This window comes from Osmerus mordax, chromosome 16 (assembly GCF_038355195.1).
Source record: "Osmerus mordax isolate fOsmMor3 chromosome 16, fOsmMor3.pri, whole genome shotgun sequence".
Lineage (NCBI taxonomy): Eukaryota > Metazoa > Chordata > Actinopteri > Osmeriformes > Osmeridae > Osmerus > Osmerus mordax.
In genome coordinates, this window is record NC_090065.1 from 10,648,591 (window position 1) to 10,676,416 (window position 27,826).

Sequence of the window (27,826 nt, forward strand, 5' to 3'; positions counted from 1 at the left end):
TCAGTACCAGCAGCCATGGCCGAAATTAAGACGGGAATTTTTGCAAAAAACGTCCAAAAACGGCTAAGTCGGGCGCAGGAAAAGGTAAAGGCGTTAACATATGACTTACCCATACGATGTTTTAAAGGGTTTTGATTTTCTTGTCGTTTTTGAAGCGCACTGAACCGTTTATCCTCGAGGAGCTGTCCACAGGATGTTCTGGGTATATGGGTTGCTGGCAGGTGTGGGATAGATGTAGAAAACTGTAATCGGTGTAAGACTTAAGTGCACTGTTATGCATCTTAATATGTATCTTACTTTTGACCTTTTTGAGGATTTTCCCTAAATTCATCACGATTTTTTTTGCATTTGCTGGCTGTTGTAATGTTGCAAATGAAACCATATCTCCTACTGCCATTTCAAAGCGAGTATACCTAATTTCTCAGCAAAACGACTATATGTTCTCTATCCATAAGGGATTTTTGACACTGTGATGCTTGTCTAACAAAGAATTAAATACATCTCGGGATAATGTTGCATGTGCAACAAAATGTCATAGCCTATCCAAGGCTAGGCTGCACGTCGAATTTATTCATTCTGTGCGGGCGGTGTCTATGGTGATTCTACCATTTCGACTCATTGCTCCTAGTATTTTTTTTCTCGGCTTTTCCACTGCATCCAGGGTTAAATAAATACCATTAATTTACATGTTTGGTTAAATAAGTGTTTTTTTCTGCAAGGTCAAGGGAAGGGGAGATGGGGGATGCCCTCATCTCTGCAGCATTTACGATAGCGGGGGTGTCCTTACTAGAGCTCAACGACTTGTTTTCGTGGCTGTGGCGTATTACGCTTGGGTTCGCGGTTCTGTAGGCTACTGTTGTAGAGATAATACATCTGTCAAACCTTGCTATTTAAAACGTGTTATTTGTAGGGCCTTAATTGCTCGTATTGGTTGACTCCTCGCAGAAAAGCAAATAAATGAGAAAAGGCAAGAGCAGAATAAATGAGAAAAGGCAGGGTTTCACCGCAGATGGAAGCATACTTACAGTAGGCCATAAGTCACATACTGTATGCTAATTCGTTTTATAAAAAAAACATTTAGTTTGGCCCAAGTTGCTGTCTGTTGGTTTGCATTCAGCTCGGTTGTAGCCTACTGGACATGTGCTAAAAAGTAGGAACCATTAGTGTACTAAAAGCTTACAGGCACATAACCTACAGTATGTAGGCTAAATTATGGATGGCATAACATGTAAGTAATACACACCACAGTATTTAAACATATATTGTTTAACCTCCTTATGGTTTATCTTACATTGTTTAATGGCTAAATGAAGCAGAGGGCCCTGTGAACCTATAAACAGAACAGAGCATTCCCCCTAAGTTCCCTTTGAATCACGCACACACAAAAACACACACACTGCTAGCCAGAGTAAGAGGATTGTATTTCTTTTAATATCCCCTAGTGCCAAACGGATCCACTGTGCTATAGGCTAGTGTTGCACTGAAGAGGTACACACCTAATTTGAATGGCATTGGCTCCACTGTGTTCCACAATAACTCAAATTTGTTTTACACTGGAAACATATGTTCCAGACTTTGTTCTTAGTCTTAGATGTTACCATGTTCTTTATACCTATATGTTTCAGTTTCATTCTTCCAGCCATCCCCAAAGAGTGATTTCACAAAAGCTGGATGACCCACAGTCATGTAGGCATAGGAACTAGTGTGCTGTCCATGGTTCTGAAACCCAATGCTTCTGTGGTAATACCATGTGCAGTCTCTCCCCGTCTTCGTATGTTGTGTAAATGTAATAGTGTCATTATATTTAGCTGAACTTTTACCCTTATCTGCGAGACATTAACCATTCACTCTGAACACTGACTGGTACACACATGCACCATCTGTTGAGGACAAGAGAGACAACATGAATAAGCCCTTCAATTTACACAGAAAGTGAACAATTACTTATCAAATGTTAGTGTTTTTCAATGGGCGGTTTTTAGATATTCCTCACAATGTACAGGTGGCAGCACATTTATTTTAATCACTAAATGTTATTGGTGGATTTGATTGATTATGTACTTGATGTCCTCCATTTCAATATAGCTAGGACACAGTCAACCATGAATTTGGATTTTATGGTGAAAATTAGCTTCAGCAAATGTTTAGCAAATAGCAAATCTATTCAAATCATCAATACATCATCAGATTTATTTTACGTTCTCTGCTTTAGTAGGTTCTGACCCAGTTCCATAGGTAAAGTATGATGTAGAGGAAGGTTGAATGATAGCAGGATGCCGATTAAGAGTGTAACGCTAAGAATGTACACATATTTTTTTTATTTTATCGTATTGTCCTCTATCCCAAAACCATATAGATATACAAATGTATATATTTAAGAAATTTAAACACATTTTCCACTTTGATACACTTAATATGAACTATTTTCTTCAACTTCAGTTCTGTCCTCGTTACTACTGTGTATGTAGAAAACATTGCTTTAAATGGCAGAGACTCATTTTGGTATTGGATGAAGTGTGTTAGTGCTAACAGCAGTGTGCGCTGTTGAAATCCAGCACTGTGCAATGCACTCCATGCATAATTAACAGTTTGTCAAAGGAGCAACTGAGGCGTCACAGTCTACTTGAGTCTTTTCCACACCCACATCTGGAGGAGATATTTAGCTTTACACACACAATGTAACCTATGCTGTCTAGTTACGATTAGCTAATGGATCCCCTCTAAGGATAGCATTGTCTTTAATATTTTTTTTTGGTTAGCATTGCTGCAGTGGCTATACTGTAGATAGTATCTGGGTCCGGGTGGACTGTGCTGCTGTAGTGTGTACCTGGCTTAGCCAAGGAATTAATATTAGATAGGGCTATCCATCACTGCTGGATTGCATTTCCTCACGGGTTGTTTTGTCTAAGGTGAAAAGAGAACTTTGAGGACTATTACAGGTTTGCCACAGTAATAGAGTTTGTGTTGTGGTGACTCACTTCAACTGGATGTTAAAGCCATAGCATTGGTCAGGAAGCTAAAAAACAAACAAACCTGATGTTAACTGTATATTATTCCACATTATTCTGTTAAATAGGAAACAGGTGAGTTTAAAGAGGAAATTCTACAGAACTGACTGTGCATTTTTGCTGCCACCCACTTATATTTCGAAATCAGCTAGTTCTCTATTTTTAGTTGTGCATTACACAAACTTCTGTCAGGCTGTTAAGAGATTACCAAACATGCAAATGTAAATGCAATGTTCTGCCATGAACATGACGTAGGAAACAATCCATTATGCTAGTCTATGCACTACTATATGTGTTATAAAACAATACATTTCTATGATAGAAATTAAAAGACCCAAACTCCTTCTCGGACCCAAAGTGTTTTGGGTTTTATCCCAACTAGCACTATTTGTTGCAAACATAACCTTTACCCTAATCCAAAGACCTCAAATGTAATGCCTAATCTTTACCTTAACAAGTATGGTTATTATTATAGAAAGCATGCGCTTGGTTGCCGTTCAAATACATTGATGGTTAAATTGATAATGTAAACCCTGTCATGGTTTTGTACAGGAACAATTGTGGGAATAAATTAAACACCTTTCTAAAGAAGGGGTGCAGGCCTTGGCTTTCACTTGGTAATTATACAGTGTTCTTAACATCCATATCAAAGGGGTTTATTGCCTTGGTATTGGTAACCAAGATATACTGTGTAACGGAACTGAGTGGGGCACAGTTTCTTAAAAATGGTCTTGGATCTATCCTCAATCACCAAACATCTGTGCACTATCACAACTGAAACCCATGCAAAGAGTGGGGTTTTAGTGCTTTCAATACTTGCTGGATCGTTTTGGAAATGTTTATCTCATGTCTCTAGTTATGAAGCCCACTGCTCTCTCTTTCAACACCTAGAGGTAAACCAGGTCCAGCATCTTGGTTTGTATTTTGTATATTGCAAGGAAGAAGTGATGTTGCAGTTTACAGCGCTCTAAAGCCAAAATGTACCTCCATTTTATTTTTACAAATATGCTACCCGCGTCATTGGCATGGCTCTTCGGAATGTCCTTGAGCTGAAATACTGGTGGCATAGTGGTAAACCAATTCAGACAATTTAGAACTTGAAGTGTAGTCTGTTACTGCAAACTCTAACAGAGTTTCTTTTTAAAACATGCCTACAATACACATTTTATTTATCAATAGTCATTATTCATTGGAAATATCTTATTCAGATTAAGTGTAGTCAACATTTTTTTTTTGTTTTTTTACATGCCTTGCTGTAAGACAACTGCAAACCTGCCATCCGAATCTGTGATCTCTTAAGCTGGGGGAGGGGAACATGACACATGGGGAGGAGGAACGCAGGGGAGGGGAACATGACACATGGGGAGGAGGAACGCAGGGGAGGGGAACATGACACATGGGGAGGAGGAACGCAGGGGAGGGGAACATGACACATGGGGAGGAGGAACGCAGGGGAGGGGAACATGACACATGGGGAGGAGGAACGCAGGGGAGGGGAACATGACACATGGGGAGGAGGAACGCAGGGGAGGGGAACATGACACATGGGGAGGAGGAACGCAGGGGAGGGGAACATGACACATGGGGAGGAGGAACGCAGGGGAGGGGAACATGACACATGGGGAGGAGGAACGCAGGGGAGGGGAACATGACACATGGGGAGGAGGAACGCAGGGGAGGGGAACATGACACATGGGGAGGAGGAACGCAGGGGAGGGGAACATGACACATGGGGAGGAGGAACGCAGGGGAGGGGAACATGACACATGGGGAGGAGGAACGCAGGGGAGGGGAACATGACACATGGGGAGGAGGAACGCAGGGGAGGGGAACATGACACATGGGGAGGAGGAACGCAGGGGAGGGGAACATGACACATGGGGAGGAGGAACGCAGGGGAGGGGAACATGACACATGGGGAGGAGGAACGCAGGGGAGGGGAACATGACACATGGGGAGGAGGAACGCAGGGGAGGGGAACATGACACATGGGGAGGAGGAACGCAGGGGAGGGGAACATGACACATGGGGAGGAGGAACGCAGGGAAGGGGAACATGACACATGGGGAGGAGGAACGCAGGGGAGGGGAACATGACACATGGGGAGGAGGAACGCAGGGGAGGGGAACATGACACATGGGGAGGAGGAACGCAGGGGAGGGGAACATGACACATGGGGAGGAGGAACGCAGGGGAGGGGAACATGACACATGGGGAGGAGGAACGCAGGGGAGGGGAACATGACACATGGGGAGGAGGAACGCAGGGGAGGGGAACATGACACATGGGGAGGAGGAACGCAGGGAAGGGGAACATGACACATGGGGAGGAGGAACGCAGGGGAGGGGAACATGACACATGGGGAGGAGGAACGCAGGGAAGGGGAGGATGTTCTAGTCAGTGAGTGCCTGCCATTGAGCCCCAGGGGCTGGATCCTGCTGGCCGTGTTTCCCCCGCTCCCCTGTCGAGGCTTCCTTGTCATGTCATTTAGTCTACAAGGGAGAGGGTGGTCTCTCATCTCTCTCCAGCTTTGTGTATGACATAGTCAAAATAGACCTGGGTCAAGTACTGTTTGACGTAACCTTTTTAAAGATCCTGTAAAGTGGAATTGAAAATGAGTTTTAAGTTCAACACGCCACAGAAGAATGTGTTGTTAACTACCCATCCAAATTCGAATGGAAAAAAAACACAGACAAGTATGTTAAATTAAGCTTTGAAATCGTGAGAAAATCGGCAGTCTTCTCTGCTTGAGACTGGGGGGGCGTATCGCCTGAAGGAGCTGAATCTCCGCCCCCTCGAATTTATTGAATTTAGCAACAACAGCAATACTAGCTAAATCAATTGCAGATATCAGAACAGACTTACCTGCAGTCTCTGAGTGTTTTATGTATTAATTACTTTAGGGTACCAGCTGAGTAACAGAATTCTGTACAGTATACATAAAGTAGTGGGCATTTTGAGTACCAAATAGTTTAGACAGGGTGCGGTATAGACCTACAGTACATATATCTGGGGGCAACTTTCATACAAGCTACTGAGCTGTTCTCTCACTTGTTTGACTCTAACCGGACCTCCCAATCATTCTTTAGATGAGAGCCAGAGGGCCACTTGCTATTGTCCATCCTCACCCCTTTGTGCTAAGAATGATGCTGTCAGGGGCATCTCCTCACTATAGGCAGGTACACAAGGAATAATAAGAAAGAATTTGAACAAGTAGGTGTTTTCCTAAAACTGTGAATTATCTTAAATTATGCTGCTGTGATAGTGAACTTTTGTTAAGACAGATAGTAACGCTGCTCCTAAATTTTTTGGGGAGATATTTTCATTACAAAGTATGCTTTTATAATTTTGCTTTTATAATTTAGTGCACAATGATATGTAATCAATCATCCAAACTGGCTGGGACTCCTGCTCACCAATAAAAGCTACCAGCTATGTACTATATCCAGTTGCCAATAACAATGATTTGGTAAACAGACATTCTCAGGCTAGCTACTGTTTATTAAACTGTAGCAAGTGGACTTTTTGATGGATTTAACCTCATACAGGTGCTGCTTCTGCACTTAGCAGTTGATCATGTAATTGGCCAATACAGAATGAGAGAGTACGGTGTCCCACAAATATCTGCCAGCCTTTGCTGACATTGACTACCACAATGGCAGAACTGTAGTAAAACAGGATAAATAGGGAAAAAATGAATGTTTTTGTTTAGGTGTGACACATCCCTTCGAAAATTGGTACACTTAACCTTGTGATTAACTGACATCAGTCCTAACCAAATTGTTTCTTTATAATTGTAGGTGCTGCAGAAATTGGGTAAAGCGGACGAGACAAAAGATGAACAGTTTGAACAATGTGTCCAGAACTTCAAGAGACAGGAGGTAATGTAAAAAAGTAATGCTTATAAGTGGGCATGCAGCCTTAGGGTCAGATTTGTATTACTCACTATATAGATACAAGCATCTTTCAGTAGGCAATGAGGTATAACTAATGCTATTTAAAGGTAGGTGCAGAATTGTAGACAATGTAGTTTTTTTACGTTAACGCCAATGGAAAGGACTAATGAGGGATTCGCGCTTGGTATTATTATTAGTAAGTATTATTTGGTACACATGAAATACACATTTGACTAATTGAAGTCTGGTGGTTAGGGTTATGGTAAGTCTGGTCAACAAATTCTGTGTTTGAGAATGTAATTTGTAAATGTGATTCTTTGATCTCCCCACAGTCAGAGGGCTCCCGACTGCAGAGGGAAATGAGGGCGTACTTGACAGCTGTGAAAGGTTAGTATCATCAGAGGATTTTAAAATTTTGATTAAACACTGTTCCATCTTTACTGTGCTTCTAGTGGTGTAGGACAGCACAGACTTGTTGCCTAGCCAGCACAGCCTGAGATCGTCCATCTATGCATGAGATCCTACGTAGTCCGTCGTTCTATCACCCCAAAAATGACAAGACCGGAGCTAGATCTAAAGAACGTTGGAGAAAGTCCACAAGCCTACCACCAGTTTACAGCTGCACTGACACCACTTAACATGTCTGCGCTCCCTCCCCAAAACAAATCAATAAGTGTAATTAACACAATCGCTGCATGCGGACACCCATAGACTGTATTTCTGCGAGCCCAGCAGGCTCTGAAACAGTATGACGACCCACCCGGTTTGCTTCTACCATCGAGGATGCACCGTTTACAGGGTTAATTTCTCCCAGGGAAAACTGCCCGAGGGAAACTGATCAACTGGCTGATGATCGTCCTGGTGGTTTAGACAGCAGCAGCAATCAACAGCATTGATCTCTGCGGGTGTTCCTCGCCCAGTTGTTGACTGGGGTCTTCCTGTCTCACACAAAGGCCAGCTCCACCTGTGCACCTAAAGGTTTCCTCTCCTTTTAGAACAATGCCCAGCTTTGGGCTGTGTCCTGTTTAATGGCGACTGTTGAGCGTGTAGAGGGAGCACAGCTCCTGAATAAGGGGGTGGTCACCATAGTCCTGGTGAAGCAGCAGAAGAAGGTGCTCTATTCACAGCATTTTCCCGGTGAAAAAGGCACAGGGCTTCAGGTTGAGTTCGGTTGTCAGATTGAATGGTTACATTTCCAAGCAACTTTTCACATTCCGGTCTATACTGAGTCATCTCTGAATGGGCAGAAGAGCCAAAGAAGGTTTGAGGAGGTGTTAAGTCTTATTGCAACACTTCTCCCCGTTATTTGGGGTTGAGTGTTGTCAGACGACAAGACGGTGTTGGGGCTGCATTAACTGCCAGGGAGCACTCAAGTCACCTGATGTACATCTCTTGGCTGAGACAGTGGCAAACATGCCTCACCCATCCTGTTAGGAGAACAGATTACTTGTGGACACCAGACAGCTACAGCCTCTATGCTGTGAGAATGAAATATAACAAATCTGAATGACATTTAATTTAACCTGAGCCCTAGTGCTTCTTATTAGTATTATTATTCATTGGAATTGACATTTGCTTGAATGTATCCCTAATAGTTATTGTGTCCCATAGCAATGCAACAGGCTTCAATAAACTTGACAGAGTCACTACACGAAGTCTACGAGCCAGATTGGCATGGGAAGGATGATGTCATGACGATCGGGAAGGTGAGTTTCTTATGTCCAGTATTCTCCCACCACATCCTACCACAATGTGTTTTTATTGAAACATTTAATTGATAAACATTTTTTTCAATGGGGAACCTGGCCAGCATAAACACAAGCTACTATAAAACACACAGGGACAAAATACCATCCATCACATTTTCTATCCAGCCAGCATTCTAAAAGCATTTACAGTCCACTTTATTATGAGAGACTTAACTCCCTTTATAGCAGAAGCACCTCCAGCCAGAGGAGGGCTGGATTGTATTCAGGTTGGTTTAGGGGCAGTTCTACCGGCATATGTGAAGCCCTCTGCGACATTGCTTGTAAAAAAAGGCTATACAATTGATTTGATTTTCAAAATTGTAAGAACACCACAATAGAAAGCTTCCTTGTTAGCTCACTAGAGTCCCTGGGAACTGAAGGTCAGCAGCTTGCTAGATCTTGTTTTCTAGCTTTTAGCTGTAAAACTATGGAAACAACAAAGATGAACTGCAGAAAGCCAGAATTTCCATTAAATTACATACCAGTAACTTTCATGCCAGTCTTTCAACAACAGTGTACAATGGTGGGGAAGTGACCAAGCATTTTCACCAACTATGTTGCGACAGGATTTTTCAACCACAAGGGTGCATCTTTGAGACAGTGAGACATTACTCAAATGTCTAATCTACATGATTTCTGAGTTTCATGATTTCACTAATTAGGCTACCTTGCTGATATACATCAGCTGTAAATGACAGATGCAATGCTGCGCTTGAAACCAAAGTGATGCCCGTTTAGTTGTGCGACTGCTGTTTGTTGGAGTATACCTTATCCCAACTGCATCAATTTAATGCACAATCCTAACTGTCATTTGTATGACAGAGGAGCATCAGAAACAGATCCAGAAATACAAATGTTTTCATTGTATTAGTTGAGATTATATGAAGTATGTATGATAAATAGCCATGTTACAGTTAACCCACAACTTTGCTGACAGACATTCAAACTATTTAACTCTCATTGTTGGCAATGAAAGCTGTAGACCAATAATCTGTGACAAGCCTCTGTTATTGCCAACCTGGGATTTTCATGTAACATGGGAATGATCATATTGATTGTTGATATAGACTCAGAGAAAGACATTTTGTTGCAAAGGGTTCCCTTATATATCTTACATCCATTTTAGTCTTCAGACAGCTAAAAGGAATAAAATGAGGGAGAAAAAAAAACACACACAGTTGTATATGCACATTTGCTGTCGGGCTATACGTCTTTTCCTTTCTCCCTCAAATGTACGTTGTTTTTGTTCAGAATGTGACTTTTTTTTTAGGATTGTGATGCCTTGTGGGAGGACTTTCATCAAAAGCTAGTGGACTCGACAATAATCACATTGGACAACTACCTCCAACAGTTCCCTGATCTTAAGGTATATTTGTGCTGAATGTTCCCTTGTGTGAACTTGTTGACACTGGTATGTAAACACATAGGCTTGTGCGTGATATTGTGTATGATACAAATTGTGTGCTGTTCATATATGCATTTTCTTGTGCAAATGTATTATTGTGGAAATGTTAGTCCTTAGTTAGACATTTTATATGAGGATGAGAGCACAATCATTTTGGAAAGGAGTGAATTAGATATTAAAATATCATCTGCAAACTGCCAACATGTGGAGAGAACAAATCTTCTGATAGCCTGTTAGTTCAATGCTTAGAATCCTGTAAGAAAAATGCTTTTTAATGTATTGTTAAGTATTGAGTGGTAATATGTAATATTTCTACTGTCAGATCCGTGTTGCAAAAAGAAGCAGAAAGCTGATTGACTTTGACAGTGCACGGCACCATCTAGAGACCCTTCAGGCATCAACCATGAGAAATGACCGGAAGATCGTGAAGGTATGGTGTGGTATATACATGCTTAATACATGTAATACAATACAATTAAATTGCAATTGTAGGCCTACACATTTGTAAATATACAAATTGTAAAAAAAAAAGACATTCTCTCTCAATTCCACCAGTATATATATTTTTTTTTTCAGGCAGAAGATGAGTTGAAAAAGGCCCAGAAGGTGTTTGATGAGCTAAATGTTGGTTTACAGGACGAGCTGCCCACTCTTTGGGACAGGTAAGCTGCCAGTAACACATGGTTTATACAGTGGTACTTGCATAAATTACTTCCTTCATGACTTCTCTTGCACTTCTGAATCGCGATGCTTTAGCATATCATATGTTGCTGGTTAACATAGGCAGTTCTGCGGCGTCACAGCAGTTCTATGCTTTTCAGTTCAATGCTGTGCTTTTGTTTTGTGTATATTTGTATCCATCAGGATATTTCAAACTTAATTTTCTTAATTGTCCCATATGTTTGAGAGGCAAGCTCTGCCACTGGTTCGGGATAGAAGTGATGATTTGAAATTGGGACAAGTTGGGGGAAATAACAGACAGAAGGAAAAAGATGATTAAATCAATTATCTTCAATATACTTTATGTTCCATTTAAGTCTTAGTTAAAAACAAACATTTTCAATCAAACATTTTTTAGTGGCTTTATGCTTTATACTTAATTTACTAAATGACAGAATGTTGTCAACGGTCTGAGATAACAAACCAGCATCCTACTATCAGTTCTTCCACTGAGCTTGTGGTAGGTACACTATACCTACAGTATAGGATACTACTGTATATAGACTAATTATTCAATACAATTTGAGTAGAGTAGAGTAATTAAGAGTAGAGTGTAGTCCAAAGCTGTTTGTGGAATCAGCTTGGAGTAGGGACAGCTAATAAGATACCAAGAGTTGGGAGATGCTGATGCTTATCAAGGGGATGAATACATATGATAATGAGATCGTTTTTATGTTATTTTCCATAAATTAGCAAAGATTAAAATTTGTTTTCTTGCTTTGACAATATGACGTATGTATTGACAGATAGGAAAAAAGTACTATTACTGTACATCATTCCGAGTGTGATTTGTGGTGTGTGAGACATGTGATAACCATTTCTCACAAGCCATAGGAGGAGAATATTCCTGTGATGTTGAACAAAGCGTGATACAGCTATGTGCATGCGTGTGTTCCTCTGCCATGTTCACAGCAGAAAGCTACACTAGCTGTTCACTGGAGAGGAAGGCTTGCAGCCGCCATTATGTAATCAGTCCAATTAGAGGCCTCTCCCTGTTATGCCCACTAGCACTGCTCTGCTCATAGATGGGCCAAGCAGTAGTGGTTTATATTTAGGCATGTCATTGTTATAATGTCAGACATCCTTTAGCAGAAAATCAACATGCTGAGCCATACTGAATCTCTATCGGTTTAAGACATTTGAGTCAATGATACCGGCTTCTGTGTGCTTGATTTAAAAGGTCATATTCTTTATTATATATACTGTATGTATAAAAAAGGGGTATGGCCTCCAGCACACAAATCAAATCAATCGGATTGATTCATTGCCGGCATGTCATGAACAATTGCTTAAATATACAGTATTTTGGGGGGTTCTCATTTTAGCATTAAGATATTTCTATTATTTTATCTAAATATTTTTGGATAGCTGTACTTTTGTCATATTAAAATATAAAGTAAGCATGGTTTATCATTGGCTATGTTAAATATAATTATGGTATTGTGGAAATGTGAAGTTGTGGAATAGATCAAGTAAAACAAGTAACTTGTCTTTGCTCTTTCCTTTGTCGTCTTTCAGCCGAGTTGGATTCTATGTGAACACGTTCAAGAGTGTGACACACATTGAGGCCAAATTCCATCGGGAAATCTCCTTAGTGAGTTATATATTAGGCTATTTGGGTTATGTGATGGGTGCTAATGTTGAGTCTCTCTCTGTGGAATGTAAACATCATGTGGAATATTTTTGGTTATTGTACTCCTCAGTATCCCTAATTTGTTCATCCTAAATGTGAAATGTATGGAAATGCCATAGTTCAGCATTTTTTTTCTTCTAAATTGTACTCATATTGCGGCATAGACATTGATTTAATGTTGGTCACTTTGCCCTTTGTCTGAGACAGTAGGGTTGAAAAAGCTTTCAGTGAATGTTCTGACGCCCTAGTCTGAGGCCAGCGGTTTTACGAGTCCTGTATATGACAGTGTTTTCCTTAGTACTTGAGATCAAATTGCTTCCTTCAAAGGGGAAAGGGACACCAATAGATTTGCGAGTCTTTTTTTAAACTAATCTAATCTGTCTCTGACTCTCTCTTTCTATATAAATCGGGTTTAGCTCTGCAAACAGCTGTATGAAGTGATGACCAAACTTGGAGAGCAGCATTCTGACAAAATGTTCACCATTCAGGGAGCTCCAAGGTGAGCTCAGTTATCCCTTTGTTGCTTGTTAATTTCTCCTTGCAAGCTACCTTTCTTTTTCATTAATTTATTGAAAATTAAGTATAATAGTTACTCAGTGCGTCATATGTGAGCCTTAATGTTTTTTCTTTTGACCTGTATGGCTCTATCTTTTCTGTGCATTTGCCTGTGTTGATAGATGGAAACGGTAAGTGGCTAGCCAGACTTTTGGGTATATAGACACATGGTTTGTTCTAATTCTCGACTCCTTTCACAAAGTGCTTTTATTGACTCTTTATACAATTAATTTGATTGGTGTACGTTTTATATGATGGACACTACCGGACATCCATGTTGCTTACACTAATCCAATCCTTTTTGAACAGTTGGGTAAAATGACTATTCATTAGTATGTGGGGTGGAAGGGTTGAGATTTGGAATGTAACGCAATGTTAGGTTTGGCAGCTATTTTAGATGTAGTTTTAGTCAATTCTAGAAGTTATATAATAGATTTGATTAGATTAGATTTTAATCGATTTTTTTGGCTAAAGATGTATTTTTGTTGCATATTCCTCATGGAAAAAATATTTGTTTTGGTAATAGTATGAACAACACAGGTCAACCTGTAAATTGAAACTTGTACATTGTCTCTTCTGTCTCCAATAGGTGTAATCTCCAATATATAAAAAAAAAATATATTGTCATGACTATTTGTGAAGCTTTAATCAATATACTGTTTTCTACAGTGATTCGGGACCTTTGCGTCTCGCAAGGACTCCATCACCCCCAAGTGATGATAGTCCACCTGACAGCCCAGTAGCAAGTCCAAACCACTCTCTAAGGCCTGTTTCTCCTGGTCCACCAAGGCCCAAATCACCATCACAGGTACACCCAACATATTCCAGTATCAAAAGTAACTTCACAGTCAGCCGTATGAAGTGAGGACCAGGTCAGGAGAGAGCAGACATTCATGGAGCTTAGTCATACTTTAGGTTTCATTGATTCATAAAACATTCAACTTTACAGACAGTGGTGTGTTGCTCAGTTAGCAAAATATATACAGAACCATTTGTTACTTGACACTTGTGTACATTTCTTCTGGAACTTTGAGATCATTTATAGCATCCATGCATCTGTCAATTTATAAGAATCTTCAGTTACATCTTAGCTAAAAAGAGAAACTTTCTAAATCTCCAGTCTGGAATTTTGTATTTTTATTTGTATTTTCCAAAATGTACCTTTTGGTAAGTAACTACACAACATTTAGTGTTTAAAATGTGAAGCAGTATTTTGAGTTTAGTTCTGAAAATAGTGAGATAGAAGTTATTGATGTAATAATGTAATGTAATAATGGTCTATTCATCTCATTATTTTATTTTATTATGTAATAACGGTCTATTCACCCAAGTAGAAAAGGCAGATGGATAACCAACTGCTTAGCTCCTATGTCATATCCTGTCTCGAAGGTTTTTGTATGAGCTGACACATCAGCTTTTAAATTGGGATAAAGAAAAAATAGAGAGTGATAAGAGTCCAGTATTTTCTTCTGGGATGGATTGTGTATGTTTGACTGCACCTTTTCTCTGAGTTGGTTCAGCACTGCCTTCTATTCTTGTAGAATCCCTGTTCTCTCCCAGAAATGTTTTACTAATGACCCCACCGGCACAAAAAGCCCAGTGTTTGGTTTCTTCATGTCATCTTCTTAAAATACTTTTCCATCTACTGTATACAAGACCAATCTAAATGTCAATCGTACTTTCTTTCAATATACTGTATATTCCTTATCACAATATGATACAGATATTATACATTTTATTTAGAGCCATTTTAGTTTGAATTCCTGTTGACATGATATGGCTTATCTTTCCCTTCTTTCACATTACTTGTGTTGTGCCATGGTAAGTAACCATGTTACATTCTGCTTTTAGAAACTTAATTAGTTGTATGTTAGCATAGGTTGCTAACAATTTGTACGTACCCATCCATAGTTGTTTCCTAACTGCATTGTGGGGTATGGTAGACAACTGTATCACTACGGTATGGTCATACCTCCGGGCGATGCGTTTACAGAAACAATCGAAGGACAGTAGTTTTCATAGTAAATTGTGTAAAATGCTCATTTAACATACATATGAATATATGTTGTTAACTGTAGTCCATTATGGACAACAAGGACTACAGGCCTGAGCAATGGTGTTTCCTCCCCGTCAGAAAATTGCACCCTCCCACTCCCTCCTCAAGTTTACCAATACTTTGTCTGTCTGTAAGTTTTGTCTACCCAGTGCATATGTTATATTGTTTCTGGGATTATGAGAAAATATTATTGTCAGCCTCCAATTTATGTTCAAATCCATCCTAACCTTTGACCTCGTTTCATCCCCCGCCTAATCCTTCTCATAATCAAATTGTTTCAGCTTTGTGTTCTACCATCAAAAATGGAACACAAAATGTCTCAGTCCTGAAGTAGTGACATCAGCCATTCGGGGGTGTTTTCAACCCAACAATATACTGCATCCACCACCAACTTAATCTTTCCGTTTCTCCCCCCACCTCTTAAGCTGAGAAAGGGGCCACCGGTACCCCCACCACCAAAGGTCACTCCCACCAAGGAGCTGCACCAGGAGCAGATCATCAACCTGTTTGGTGACGAATTCCTACCACCGCCTGCAATGTCGCCATCACTGGTCTGTGTCAATCCTCAGAGCCTCACAAGCTTTAACTCATTCACTAGCTATAGCGGCAGTCTGCCGTATCTTGACACCAACACAACCGGAAAACACACATTTTGGAACTCCCATCGACATCTGTCAATACCCCCAAAACCTAACTTCCATAACATGTCATCACTTAGAGAAGATCACTATTTATGTAGCACACAGATCAAGGGATTTTTTACATGAGTGTATTTGGGGGATTGTTGTCTCAACACTGATGTTCTTCTCATATCTTAATATGTTTGCAGCCCAACGAGAGACCAGGTGAATCTCTCATGGATATGGACTTTGATCCCTTCACCCCAAACACTCCGATGGGGCAGCCTGTGTCACCAGTGGGACAGGTCCGGCAAATAAGATCTAAGATAATAGCCAAACTGCAACATATATTTGTTATTAACAGCCATTGATCATGGTCACATTATTTCATTTAAAACCATTTATATAACATGCAGTGAGCTCGACTTGTATACCAAGACCTGCAAGTTTGCTATGGTTCTATTCTGTACTTTAAATATTCTGTTGTAGTCTAATCTTGTGGTTCTCTCTCACAGGCATTACCCTGGGACATGTGGACGGTTAGTACGAAAATAATCTATATGCATGCATAACTTTTGTTCCTCACATAGATAGATAATGAGTAATACACATTTCACTAAGGCATTTAGAGTAAAGAGTCCTGACTGGTTTGACTCTCTCTTTTCTTACAAATGGATAATTATTGCTAATAATCTTCGTTCAGGCGTTTATTGTCATGTTGATTAATCTTATTTGAGGCTGTGCTTTTTGTTTTCTAGGCAAATGTTGAACCTGCACAGCCTGTAAGTAATGAGTCAATGCCAAGTTTTAAGTTATCTAAAGTTACTTTTGTCAATCACAATCAACAAGAGTATGTTAGAAAATGGTTTTGCTTGATGTTGTTGAGATAATGTTAATACATGTGATAATCCTTAATGTCTTAATGAGTCGATGTTATCACACAACATATGTTTTTCATGCTCTTTTTGTATCACAATCCAGATCTGTTTTGTACACTCCACAGACCACTCCATCATTCAGTCAGAACTCTGTATCACTTGATCACTCTATGCACCTCTGTCACTCTTTCTGTTCTTTCACGATAAACACTCTTTCCATTTCTTTTTTTACCTAATTTCTATCCCCTGGCTTTCCAGCCGGACGCTGGGTCTGTGAGTACTGTGGGTGCTGAGGAGAGGGGCGGTTGTAGTGATCCCTCAAGCACTACTGACTTTAACCCTGGGTTCCCCGCATTCCCTGAGCAGGGTGGAGACTCTGGCTTCGTTGCAGACTGGGCCGCTGACTTTGGCCCCACTCCAGAGAATGGAGACTCTGTTCCTGCGGCTGCTGAAGCTGCAGCCCGTCAAGCTCCTACTGCAGGGCAAGAAGAGGCCCAGGATGGGGCCCAGAGCTGGCACCAGGCAGACGGCTGGGGCGGGGACACAGGGGAGGCGGCAGTAGCAGCACAGCCACAGGAGAGCGAGGCAGCATCTGGAGATGAGGTTAGCGGCTGGGACCCAAACCCCCAACCTAACCCCAACTGTGATTTATCTGGAGAGGAGGGTGGCCAGTCCATGCAGGAATCAGGACAGAGGCCATCAGAGGTAGGGCCAGGGGGATGGGAGGCAGGTTTAGAAGGAGGGGCTGATCCAGGGGCAGAAGAGGCGGGCTGGGGGGACCGCCGCAAATCCACGCCGGGGCTTCGCATCACCAACGAGCATGACCAGGAGATTGAAGATACCACTGAGGGCAGTGAGCACGGCTTGTACCTGACACAGGGAGGAAGAGATGGCTCCACACCAGAGAGGGGACTATCTGGCCTGGCAGACCTAGATGGTTCAGGCTCTGAATATGAGACAGCACAGGAGTGGGGCGATGGAATAGGCCATGGTGATGGATGGGCCAGCGCTGACGATGAACCTGCACCCGTTGATGCCTTGGCAGATCAGGACAGTACCTCTGCCCAAGGAGGTTTTGCTGATTGGGCTTCAGGTGATCTGACTGACCAAAACGAGCATGCTCAGGAAAGCCGATTTGGCAATGATGCCTTTGCACCGGACTGGGCCCAAACAACAGATCAAGCCTCAATACAGCCAGCAGAAACAGAAATAATAAGTGTACCAGAACACTCCCAGAGTGCAGCTGAATCTTTTAACAGCACCAACCTGTTCAGTGTAGACAAAGACCCATTCGAACACACAGGAGTGCCCCTAGAAGATAGCTTGTCCAGAGAAAAAGTCATAGGATTTGCATCTGCCTCTTTTTTCAATACCTCTGGGGGTTTGGAGGGGTTGGAGACCCATGGTGGAGGTGGATTTGAACCAAATACCTCCACAGAAACTCTTGGGAAGGATGGGATGAGTGGATTTGAATCAGATCCTTTTGCAGAAATTCAAGGGGGAGGTGGGTTTGAGTCAGATCCCTTTGCAGAAACTCAAGGGGGAGGTGGGTTTGAGTCAGATCCCTTTGCAGCAACTCAAGGGGGATGTGGGTTTGAGTCAGATCCCTTTGCAGCAACTCAAGGAGGAGGTGGGTTTGAGTCAGATCCCTTTGCAGAAACTCAAGGGGGAGGTGGGTTCGAGTCAGATCCCTTTGCCGAAACTCAAGGGGGAGGTGGTTTTGAGGTAGATTCCTTTGCAGAAACTCAGGGGCATGCTGTGGAGCAAGGATTTTCAACAGATCTCTTTGTGAACACTCAGGGTGGAGGTGGGTTCGAGTCAGACCCTTTTACTAATACTCAGGAGGGAAGTGGGGTAGCAGGTGATTTTGCTACAGATCCTTTTGCAGAAACCACCACAGAAGGTGGGACAAGTTGGGCAGCAGACCCTTTTGGCAATACACCATCAGCAGGAACAGAAGGTGCCACCAATAACACCGGCTCCTGGCAGGAAGTTAGCGACAGCAGTGGATTCTTCTCAGATGGACAGCGCGATTTTCTTGCCTTTCCTGGTGCAGGAGGCAGCGAAGGAGCAGCGAAGGAAGTAAGCACCCCCAGAGCTCACAAAGAGCCCGAGAATTCGGACCTGTCTGAAGACGAGGTGGCAAACCGGAGATACGGAAAGTTGTATCAAGAGATAGATACAGAGAAGGAAGAGGTACCTACTTCCTCCCTCCCTCTACATAGAGTAGAGAAGAGTAGTCCAGATGAAACAGAAACCCCCTTTCCTTTTTTCCTGCCCAGAGATAGACCAAAAAAATGTAGTAGAGATGTTAAAAAGCTGTCCTGCACCCCCACCTGGATCCTGCAGCACAACAGAACCCCAGCCCTTCTTCTCCTCTCTCTCTCTCCTCTTGCTTGCTTTGTCTGCTTGTCAGTTCCACACTATCACAAATGCCATTCCATCTGGTTCTACACATTTGAAACACATTTCAGTACAATCTTTTTGAAAACGTTGAGTGCTAAATATGTCTATGATTTGATTTGATTTAGGTGACCAACAATGCATTTAATGGATTTTCACAGGTAATTACCTTAACAAAGTACTTTATTTAATTTACAGTAGTCATAGAAAGACTTTTAAAACAAATTATAACCAATGCCCGTTATTGAGGCGTGAAGCAGTAGTGAAGCAGAAATATAGTGGGTAAATGTAGGTACTTTAGAGTTATAGGATATTTCCAAGATAATCTCCAACTACTGGAGTCTCTTAGTGATACCAGAAGAATGTCACATTTACATTTATTTATGATGGATCAAATCCATTTCTTCATAAAAAATTAGAAGCTTTGGAGTGTCTGTGCTTAAGTGATAAAGATCACCATAAAAACACGACCCCTAACATATCACAGTCCATATTGAATTAGTAGATGAATAGTATGTACTAATCCCTAGTCACATTTTCCCTAAATCTAGTTAGACTCATTTCTAAAAATTAACTAAATAATGTTTTAAACTCCATTTCTTCCTGTCTCTCTTTCTATTTATAATCAGGATTCCAGTGCCCCAGCATTCTTTGCTGATTTTGATAAAATGGTGAGTTTAAAATGTCTCAACACGTCTTTCGGTTTTAATAACAGATTACAAATACATTTGCAATACACTTGCAAGACTCATTTTTAGTGTGTTAACAGTGTTGTAATATTGTTCTATTGTAATCCTTTTTTATTTTATACTTTGTAATTTTCTTTTTTGATTTATTTTCTCTATCTCCCAAAAATTACATGTATTTTGCACTGATGTACGGATTACGTACTTGTACTCATGTTGAGAGGGGGGTCCCATTACATTTATTATGGTCTAAGGTTTTTCCAAATCTAAAAGCTATGCATTGCCTTGACAAGATAATACTTTTTTGAATAGCTATGTCATGTATGCATTTTGTTTATCCTTTTTTGTGGCTGATTGACTGAGAACATGTTTTATTTTCCAGCAATGCACAAAACATGCACTAAATAGGGGGCATCCCCAAAACGTAAAAGCTCAGCTTCTTTTCAAGACAGGCTTATTCTGCTGTGTGCTAGTCCGCTATGAGGATTTCAGTTTATGCGTATGGTATATGCACATTCTGCCAGCGTGGTCTAACACTGCTAGCCCGCCTCCATCCCTAAACTCTATACACAACAATTTAAAGTGTGTAGAAATGTGGTCATAAAGTGTCAATAGAAAAAAGCATGCTAAAAGGGATGGTTAATTAATTATAAAAACTCAATCTCAATAGATATTATTCAGAAAAAAAGCATGAATGTTGATAAGCTTTTTCCTTGCCTGTGTATGCTAAAAGAATGAGTCAACTGGTGTCCCTGCCACCGCTGCCACTGAGGCTGATGTGGACACTATAACAGCTGTTGCCACTGAAGCTGCAGAGGGTGCTGCTGCCTGCGAGGCAGAGGCAGGGCCTGAGGCAGTCGCAGAGGCAGTCCCTGAGGCAGTCGCAGAGGCAACCCCAGAGGCAGCCCCAGAGGCAGTCCCAGAGGCAAGGCCTGAGGCAGCCCCAGAGGTAAGGCCTGAGGCAGCCCCAGAGGCAGCCCCAGAGGCCAGGCCTGAGGCAGCCCCAGAGGCCAGGCCTGAGTCAGCCCCAGAAGCCAGACCTGAGGCAGCCCCAGAGACAGGGCCTGAGACAGCTGAGGGCCAGGAGCCTGCTGCCTCTACTGAGGAGGCTGAGGAAACCAAAAGTTCCACTGCCCCTAAAGAGAAGACACCTGCTGTAAGTGAGAGTTTGTAGTCTCTCTGTAGCAAAGCATGCTCATCATCATTGGCTTTACAAAAGCCATGATTAGCAATGCAGTTTCTCATCGTCACAATCAGCAACATCATCATTATCTTCATCATCCTCATCAACGACAGCAGTATCATCGTTGTCCTCACCATCCTCATCAACAGCAGCATCATCATTATCCTCATCAGCATCATCACCATCCTCATCAACAGCAGCATCATCATTATCCTCATCAGCATCATCATTATCCTCATCACCATTCTTATGAGCATCATCATTATCCTCACCACCCTCATCATCACCATTCTTATCAGCATCATCATTATCCTCAACAACAACAGCATCATCATCATCTGCAGCATTGTTGTTGTCATCATTACCTTCATCTTCATCACCTCAGTTTATTCATCATTAATCTTTTGTTATTGTTTCTTAGAAGCCCATTTTTGTCACATCAATCTGTTCTTGTAAGCTTTTTTACTGTTTATTGTTGTTAGTACCCAAAGTGTTATGTTCAATTTCCCTGAGAAAGTAGTGCAGAGCTTTATAAAAAGTAAAGAATCCCTCATCTCAGATTGTGACAACAGATTTCAAATGATTTGGTGGCTGCTCTTAGCTTAAACATTTTCAATGGGTCACATTAGATCGAAACAGTCGAGGGCCAGCGCTTTTCTATAAATATCTGGCTGTTATTTATACATAACATTGGAATAATAAGTAAAAAACGTTTTTATTCAACTCGTTCTTGGTAAAGTCCCCTGTTGAGTCTCCTGATGAGCCTGCTGCCACTGAGGGGGCTGAACAAGCCGAGGTACGTTTAAGATTCACCCCTTTGTCCTTCCACATCAACCCAGTACTTTTCTGTTCTGTCAATGACAAAACTGCATGCAAGTCAGGTCTACCTAATTTAGTAGCTTGAGCCTTCAACCCCGCTATTGACATTCAGCTAGCAAAACAAAAGTGGTTACATTCTAACAGTGGTAGTGGCAACAGCTGTCACAATCTACTACACTTGGCTCTGAGAAGGTGAGCTGATTGATACATGCATGCATTTTATGGAGAATATATTTTACTCCAATGTCAGCATTTAAGGCAGATACCCCTGGTTTTAGTCAGTATGGCTTTACAACTTGATTGTATAGAAAAGGGGTATTTATAAACTTATATGACTTGTATGTGTAGAACAGTTATGTGTCACTTCAGGACTAGTGTCCTAAACAAGTGGCATGTGTAAGGATGTTTTAGGTTTGATTAGATTACTTTACAAAAAAAAATAACATACACTCTGGCCTGACTCAGCTTCACCATCCCTGTCAGGGTGTTAATGTTGCCCTCAGCAAACATTGAGTACACTATCCTATGATCTGAACCATCCAAGCAGAAGGTATCTTGTGCTGTACAGCACTAGATGGTGGTGTATGCTGTATCAGGACTTTCTCTCTTTATTTTTTTTACTGTGGAACTGATGTGGAAAATGATCAAGACAATGAAGTTGCTACTGTTACAATGAATAATAGTTTTATAAAGGATTTCTGTTTTTGTTTTCTTAAAGCTTTAAGTAGCCGATGTCAACACACCAAATGTCATTGTTTCTCTGCTGAAAATAGGGGTTCCTTGCCGTTTAAAATAATATACAGTCACAGTTTTTGTTAGTGCATAAATGTGTACAAATCTAGGCATACTGTAATGTCTTGACTGTGAACACAGTAGATTTAAGGCATCTTGAATCCCAGTCCTTACAACCCCTAAATATTAACAGTTCACTAACAAATGACCTCAAATCAACAGTTTGACTACAAGCTTTCGTTCGATAGGAAAGCAATAGGCTTTAGCTAACCCCTTTCTACGTGTAGGTCCTCCCTGTTGAAGAGGCTGAAACACCACCCCCTAATGAGGAAGTACCGCTGGTAAATATGATTGGAAAGAAATTACAGAAACTATATTGGACATGATTGTTTTGTATTAGTAAAAACAAATATATTTAAAAAACTATGTTCTCATCTTAAATTTCCATCTTACCATGTTAAGGCCCATCTCAAACAACAGCTTACAAACATACGATTCATGAAAATAAAAAACTGGTTATGGTGAATATAAACATTTTACCCTACTGCTTAATTGAATGACACGGAGCATTCATGCTGTACTGTACACTGTATACAGGAACAGAAAAGTGGTCTAACAATGCATTTGCCTTCAGAACCAGTGAGAGTACAATATTCCTGTTCTATTGGGAACACCTTTGAGAGACAAAATGGGTTTATTTAAACCTAATACTAAAATATGAACTCATGGACATTTCTTATGTTATTTTATCAGCATTTGAAATTGAAAATGTTATGTTTTGAAAGCCATATACTCAAAAAGAATGTTCTGTATTTAGGAATGTGTTGCCAACCCGGAGGAAAGGAAGGAGGCCCCCCTGGAGGAGGCTCCGGTAATTATTCCAGCTCCCTATTCATCAATCCTACTGATTACACATCATATTGGACAGAACAGTCATTGAGACCTTTCTAGAAATGTGGTACTTTCAAAACACTGTCTATAAATTACAATCCCAGACAAAGGGGCTGAACTAGCACTTGTTACTAGAACCATATGTCGATCCACAAATTGCTAAATATATTCTGAATTTCTTTAGTTGAATAGTTTAGTCACTAAGTGTAACTTATTTTACACTCTTCTTATTGGTTTTGAATGTCTATCTTGAGAATACCTTTGCTGATGAAAATTAATCTCCCCAGGGGACGTAACTAAACTGAACGTTTATGGAATTCTCTTATGTTTTACCTCATATGATGCCACTGTGTTCAATCATACTGTACCAGACTGCTTATCATAATGTTCAATGAGTATTGTCTTTTTTGAAGAAGAAACACAAATATTCCTACGACGCATAAATAGAAATAGAATAATATTACTAGTTGGCCCAATGTTTTTTCTTGGCATGGTCAGTAAAAACTCAAAGCCATAACTAACTACAGTAAGTGTCAGGACATTTGTTTTAATTCCATTGATGTCCATCACGTACAGTATTATAAAGGCTTATGATTGTTGTTCCAAGTCACTAATATTGTACTTGAATCATCATAATGTTGCATGACAAATCATATAATTTGGTGTCAACTGAGTGTCAGGTAGCATTTTGAGGGTACATTATGAGCTAACTTCTGCTAAAAAGATACCACATTATTACTGCTTGAGTTTAATCTAATACTTACACAGTAACATATCTTACAAAATGGTGTTTAGTACTAAAGCACAATACACATTTAACTTTGACAGCCTTGCCTCTTATTTTGTCATTTATACTCTTGTAAATAACCTTCTCTACCAACTAACATTTATTTTCGAATTTACATTTTATTTTTCAAAACTTATGAACAGAAATTGGCATGGTGTGGGAATGGGTTGGTATTAGCTCATACTGTAATATTTGATATATATATATTTGATGTCTAGTGGGTAAGAATGGTTGAAATGTATTTTCAAGTCTGGTGCTTTTGAATTACATTGAACATGTTGTTAGTTTATGTATGTACATCTTGTTCCACATTGGTCATCATACTTGTTTGCTTTGGTGTTGGGTGTACCCATTATTCATTAGCTTTGCTCCCAAGCATATTACTTGAGAGTTCTTGGCTGTGTCCTCTTCTCATCGTCTCTTCAATCAACTGCAATGAATTGTGTTGAATACTTTAAACATTCTGATTACAGACAATATGATTTACTTTTTATTTACGTGAAAATGTAATACGCAACAAATAATCTATTATATTGCATGTAGGACCATAGCTTTGTAATGTAAATTCAGTGATGTTAGCATTCATCCTTGAGTTAACCAGAGAGATGCCAGTTGAAGGTTTTCCTCTCCATTTGTGATCCCTTCATCCAAGTGATCCCCTCATCCAACCTTTATATGGATAGTCCGTTTCAGTTGTCTGAAACTGCACATGAAAACCTAACCTTTTTCCTATTTAGTCATGAAAATGAAATAACCATTATTGTACCATTCTCCATCCATGGGTTTATAGACACCAGGGTACATAACAATAGCCCCCAAACAATAACCCGCATCCAATCCTATCACATGGTCAGTTTTAATAAAAAAACGAACCATCCCACCCTCCTGTCGTCTCACTGTACCCCCACTAAATCCCCTCAACTGATCCAACCCATTTTAACCTCAGTGCTAAACCGACAGTGTCCTTGTTAAATGAACCAAGATGACCTTTGACCTGGTTGACTGCCATGTCCCAGCATTGGTTCTTATACTCCCACATCTCTAGACCGTAGTGGCTGAGCCAGTGGATGAGAACCCTAAGGAGGCTACTGTGGCCACCACTGAGGGTCCTGCAGAGGTGGGGCCGGAGGAGGTATGAGCAACCTTTCCTTGTCATCCTCCCTTTCATGACCATGAGCGGATTGTTTGGAGATCCCAACTGTTTTGTAATTAACAATTAATGGTCAATACGGAATCAAGGAAAAAACATACTGCGGTCATCAATATGAGAAAATGTGGAATGCATTGCAAGCAGGTTTATTACCTGTCTACAAAATAAATAAATACAAATACAAGGCCCTGACACTCCCTGAGGACTGACACTGAAGTCATTGACTTGATAGGGATGGTATTATTTTAAATGTGATCAAGAGACCAGAAATGGCAATGCTGAAGTCACATGATTTTCTCGAACTGCATGGAATGTGGACATGGATGTGTCAGAATGTTGATGTGCGTCATTGAGTGGGTTAATGACATTTCTTTCTTCCTTCCTTAGGAGAAGATGCCCATCCCATCTGTGGTGATTGAACCCGCCTCTAGCAACGAGGGTGACGATGACCGTGACGGTGACATAATCTCCCCAACAACTATCAGTGACAATGGGGTGGCACCTGATAACCAACCAGCCAAAGACATCAGTTCCTCTGGTGGATTTCCCCTTGACTTCATGTATAAGGTCAGCCCTTCTTGTGATTTTGAATCATTAACCCTCAATCTCTTTGTCATATACTAAATACCAGGATACATGGATGTTCTCCAGGAAAATACCCACACCTGTTTAACATTACTCACGCACGTACACACACACACACACACAGAACCCCTTCCTTCATAGATGCAAATACATTGCTCTCAAACACACATTCAGTGCTAGAGACAAACACACATTCAGACACACAATGCTTGGACACACTCAACTTTACTTACAATTCGGTATCTTGGTGTCCTGCAGGTAGAGACCCTGCATGATTTTGAGGCAGCAAACTCGGATGAGCTTGAACTGAAGAAAGGTGACATTGTTCTAGTCGTCCCCACAGCTCTTGCAGAAGATCAGGTACGGAAACTAAATAATCTGGGTAGAAAATAAAAAAGTGTTATACTGTTAGTTTAATATATTGTTTTTACTTGCTGTTTATTTGCCTCAAATAAATCCCATACACTACAAAAGCGGAAAAACTCGGCCCAATTAAGAATGTGCATTGTAATATTTTAAGGTACAGTAGATGGGTCAGCATGCATGTATAAAAACATAATAAAACGGTGTTCCACATTATTTCTACTTACTCAAGATTGCAATAAGTGACATTGTGGTATTCTTCTTGGCGTCATCAGTTTATCAAATAACCATTTAGTCGTGTGTTTCCCAGGATGCTGGTTGGCTGACGGGTATGAAGGAAAGTGAATGGTCACAGCTTGGAGCTGATGCCCATAAAGGACTCTTCCCAGAAAACTTCACACAGCGTTTGGATTAACTGGCTAAGCCCCATGGAAGGGCAAGAGACCTGCAACCTCCAAACGTCTGGATAACTGTCTGCTGACAAGTCTGTGACCTTGTCCACAAGGCCTAAAAAGGCTCCCTATAAAGGAAACGACAAATCAACAGAAATTAAATTGTGGACAAACACTAGTACCTACTCAAAGCATAACGAAAAATAACATGAGCATGATGCGAATAGTAAGGTCTACCCTCCTTAATGAATTGAGACACTTCTTTGTTTGTTTGTTGATCTGTAAGCGAAGGCAACATTTGAGTGTGCTTTGTTGGAAGTGCTTTGACCTCCCATTATGATTCCGTTTGATCAGAAGAAAAACGAAAACGAGTAAAAAGTTACCTTGTCCTCTGCACCAAGTGTATCGTGTTGATTTTGTTGCTTTGCAACAGAATTTATCAGAACCTGTAGTGCTATGATCTATTTAACCGTTCTTAAGTGTTACACAAAACTTTCAGTGTTTCTTTCAGACATTTCAGACATAAATGTTACCTTGCATCATTGTTAGTGTTTTCTTGTAGTGTCATGGCTGAACGTGTGAGGCTATGGTGATGATTTATTTGGCGTACTCGGTGTTGACATTGTTCATTGACAAGACTCGCTGTGCTCTTGCCAAAAGGTAGTGGACTTGGACATTTTGAACATCGAAATGGGCATTCAATGAGTTTCCAGCATGAATAATAATGTTTTGTGATGAAACAAGTTCCTAAAAACTGGCAGATACAGCTTTTACAAAGCTGGAAAAAATCTATGTAGCTCCCCTCCACAGAATAAATAAGTGTATATCCTTATAGCCTACCTTATACAGTATCTGCAATTACATATACACAAACTAAGTCAACCAGGTGAAGATCTATGAAGATATTTATTTGTGAATGAAATGTTATGTTCTGATAAATTTTATTTTACTTTATATTTTTTAAGTCAAAGATCACTGGGAAGGTGTTGGTGTGAAATCCGATATGCAATCTATGTAATTGGTTTATATAGGGTCCCAATAGTCCAACTGTTCAGTATAGAAATGATTATGATGTCACTCCTGTGTTCGTACAGTTAGCCCTTACTGTAGAACTTTTCTTTTGTGATGTACATATCTGTGACTATATTATCATAAGTGAATAAAGAATAGTTCATATGGTACATTTCATTTTCATTGAGTGGACATTGTTTGGTTGTAGGCTACTCACTTTGGAAATGTTTAAATCAATTGGTCTTCAAGCCTGGTCTCAGGGAGCACTGTCCTGTTTGTGGCTGGTTCCCTTCAACACACCTGAT

The 27,826-nt window shown here is 40.6% G+C and overlaps 1 protein-coding gene and 1 long non-coding RNA gene across 2 annotated transcripts; one reads left to right on the forward strand and one right to left on the reverse strand.

Moving 5' to 3' along the window:
• Positions 1-27,660, forward strand: amph (amphiphysin). Its single transcript, XM_067252939.1, has 24 exons — positions 1-84; positions 6,809-6,889; positions 7,237-7,291; positions 8,516-8,610; positions 9,923-10,018; positions 10,380-10,487; positions 10,634-10,719; positions 12,296-12,371; positions 12,827-12,909; positions 13,635-13,773; positions 15,447-15,572; positions 15,851-15,946; positions 16,157-16,180; positions 16,400-16,423; positions 16,886-17,122; positions 19,051-19,083; positions 19,552-19,593; positions 20,342-20,764; positions 21,531-21,587; positions 22,630-22,683; positions 23,160-23,213; positions 25,558-25,737; positions 26,014-26,115; positions 26,429-27,660. The coding sequence occupies exons 1-24, from the start codon at positions 16-18 to the stop codon at positions 26,531-26,533; spliced, it is 2,445 nt and encodes an 814-aa protein (XP_067109040.1). The 5' UTR covers positions 1-15; the 3' UTR covers positions 26,534-27,660.
• LOC136958826 (uncharacterized) lies at positions 24,175-27,783 on the reverse strand. Its single transcript, XR_010878706.1, has 4 exons — positions 27,739-27,783; positions 26,346-26,638; positions 25,989-26,133; positions 24,175-24,450 (listed from the first exon to the last, which is right to left on the reverse strand). It is a non-coding gene; the product is annotated as an uncharacterized lncRNA (long non-coding RNA).
• Positions 27,784-27,826: the final 43 nt, after the last annotated feature.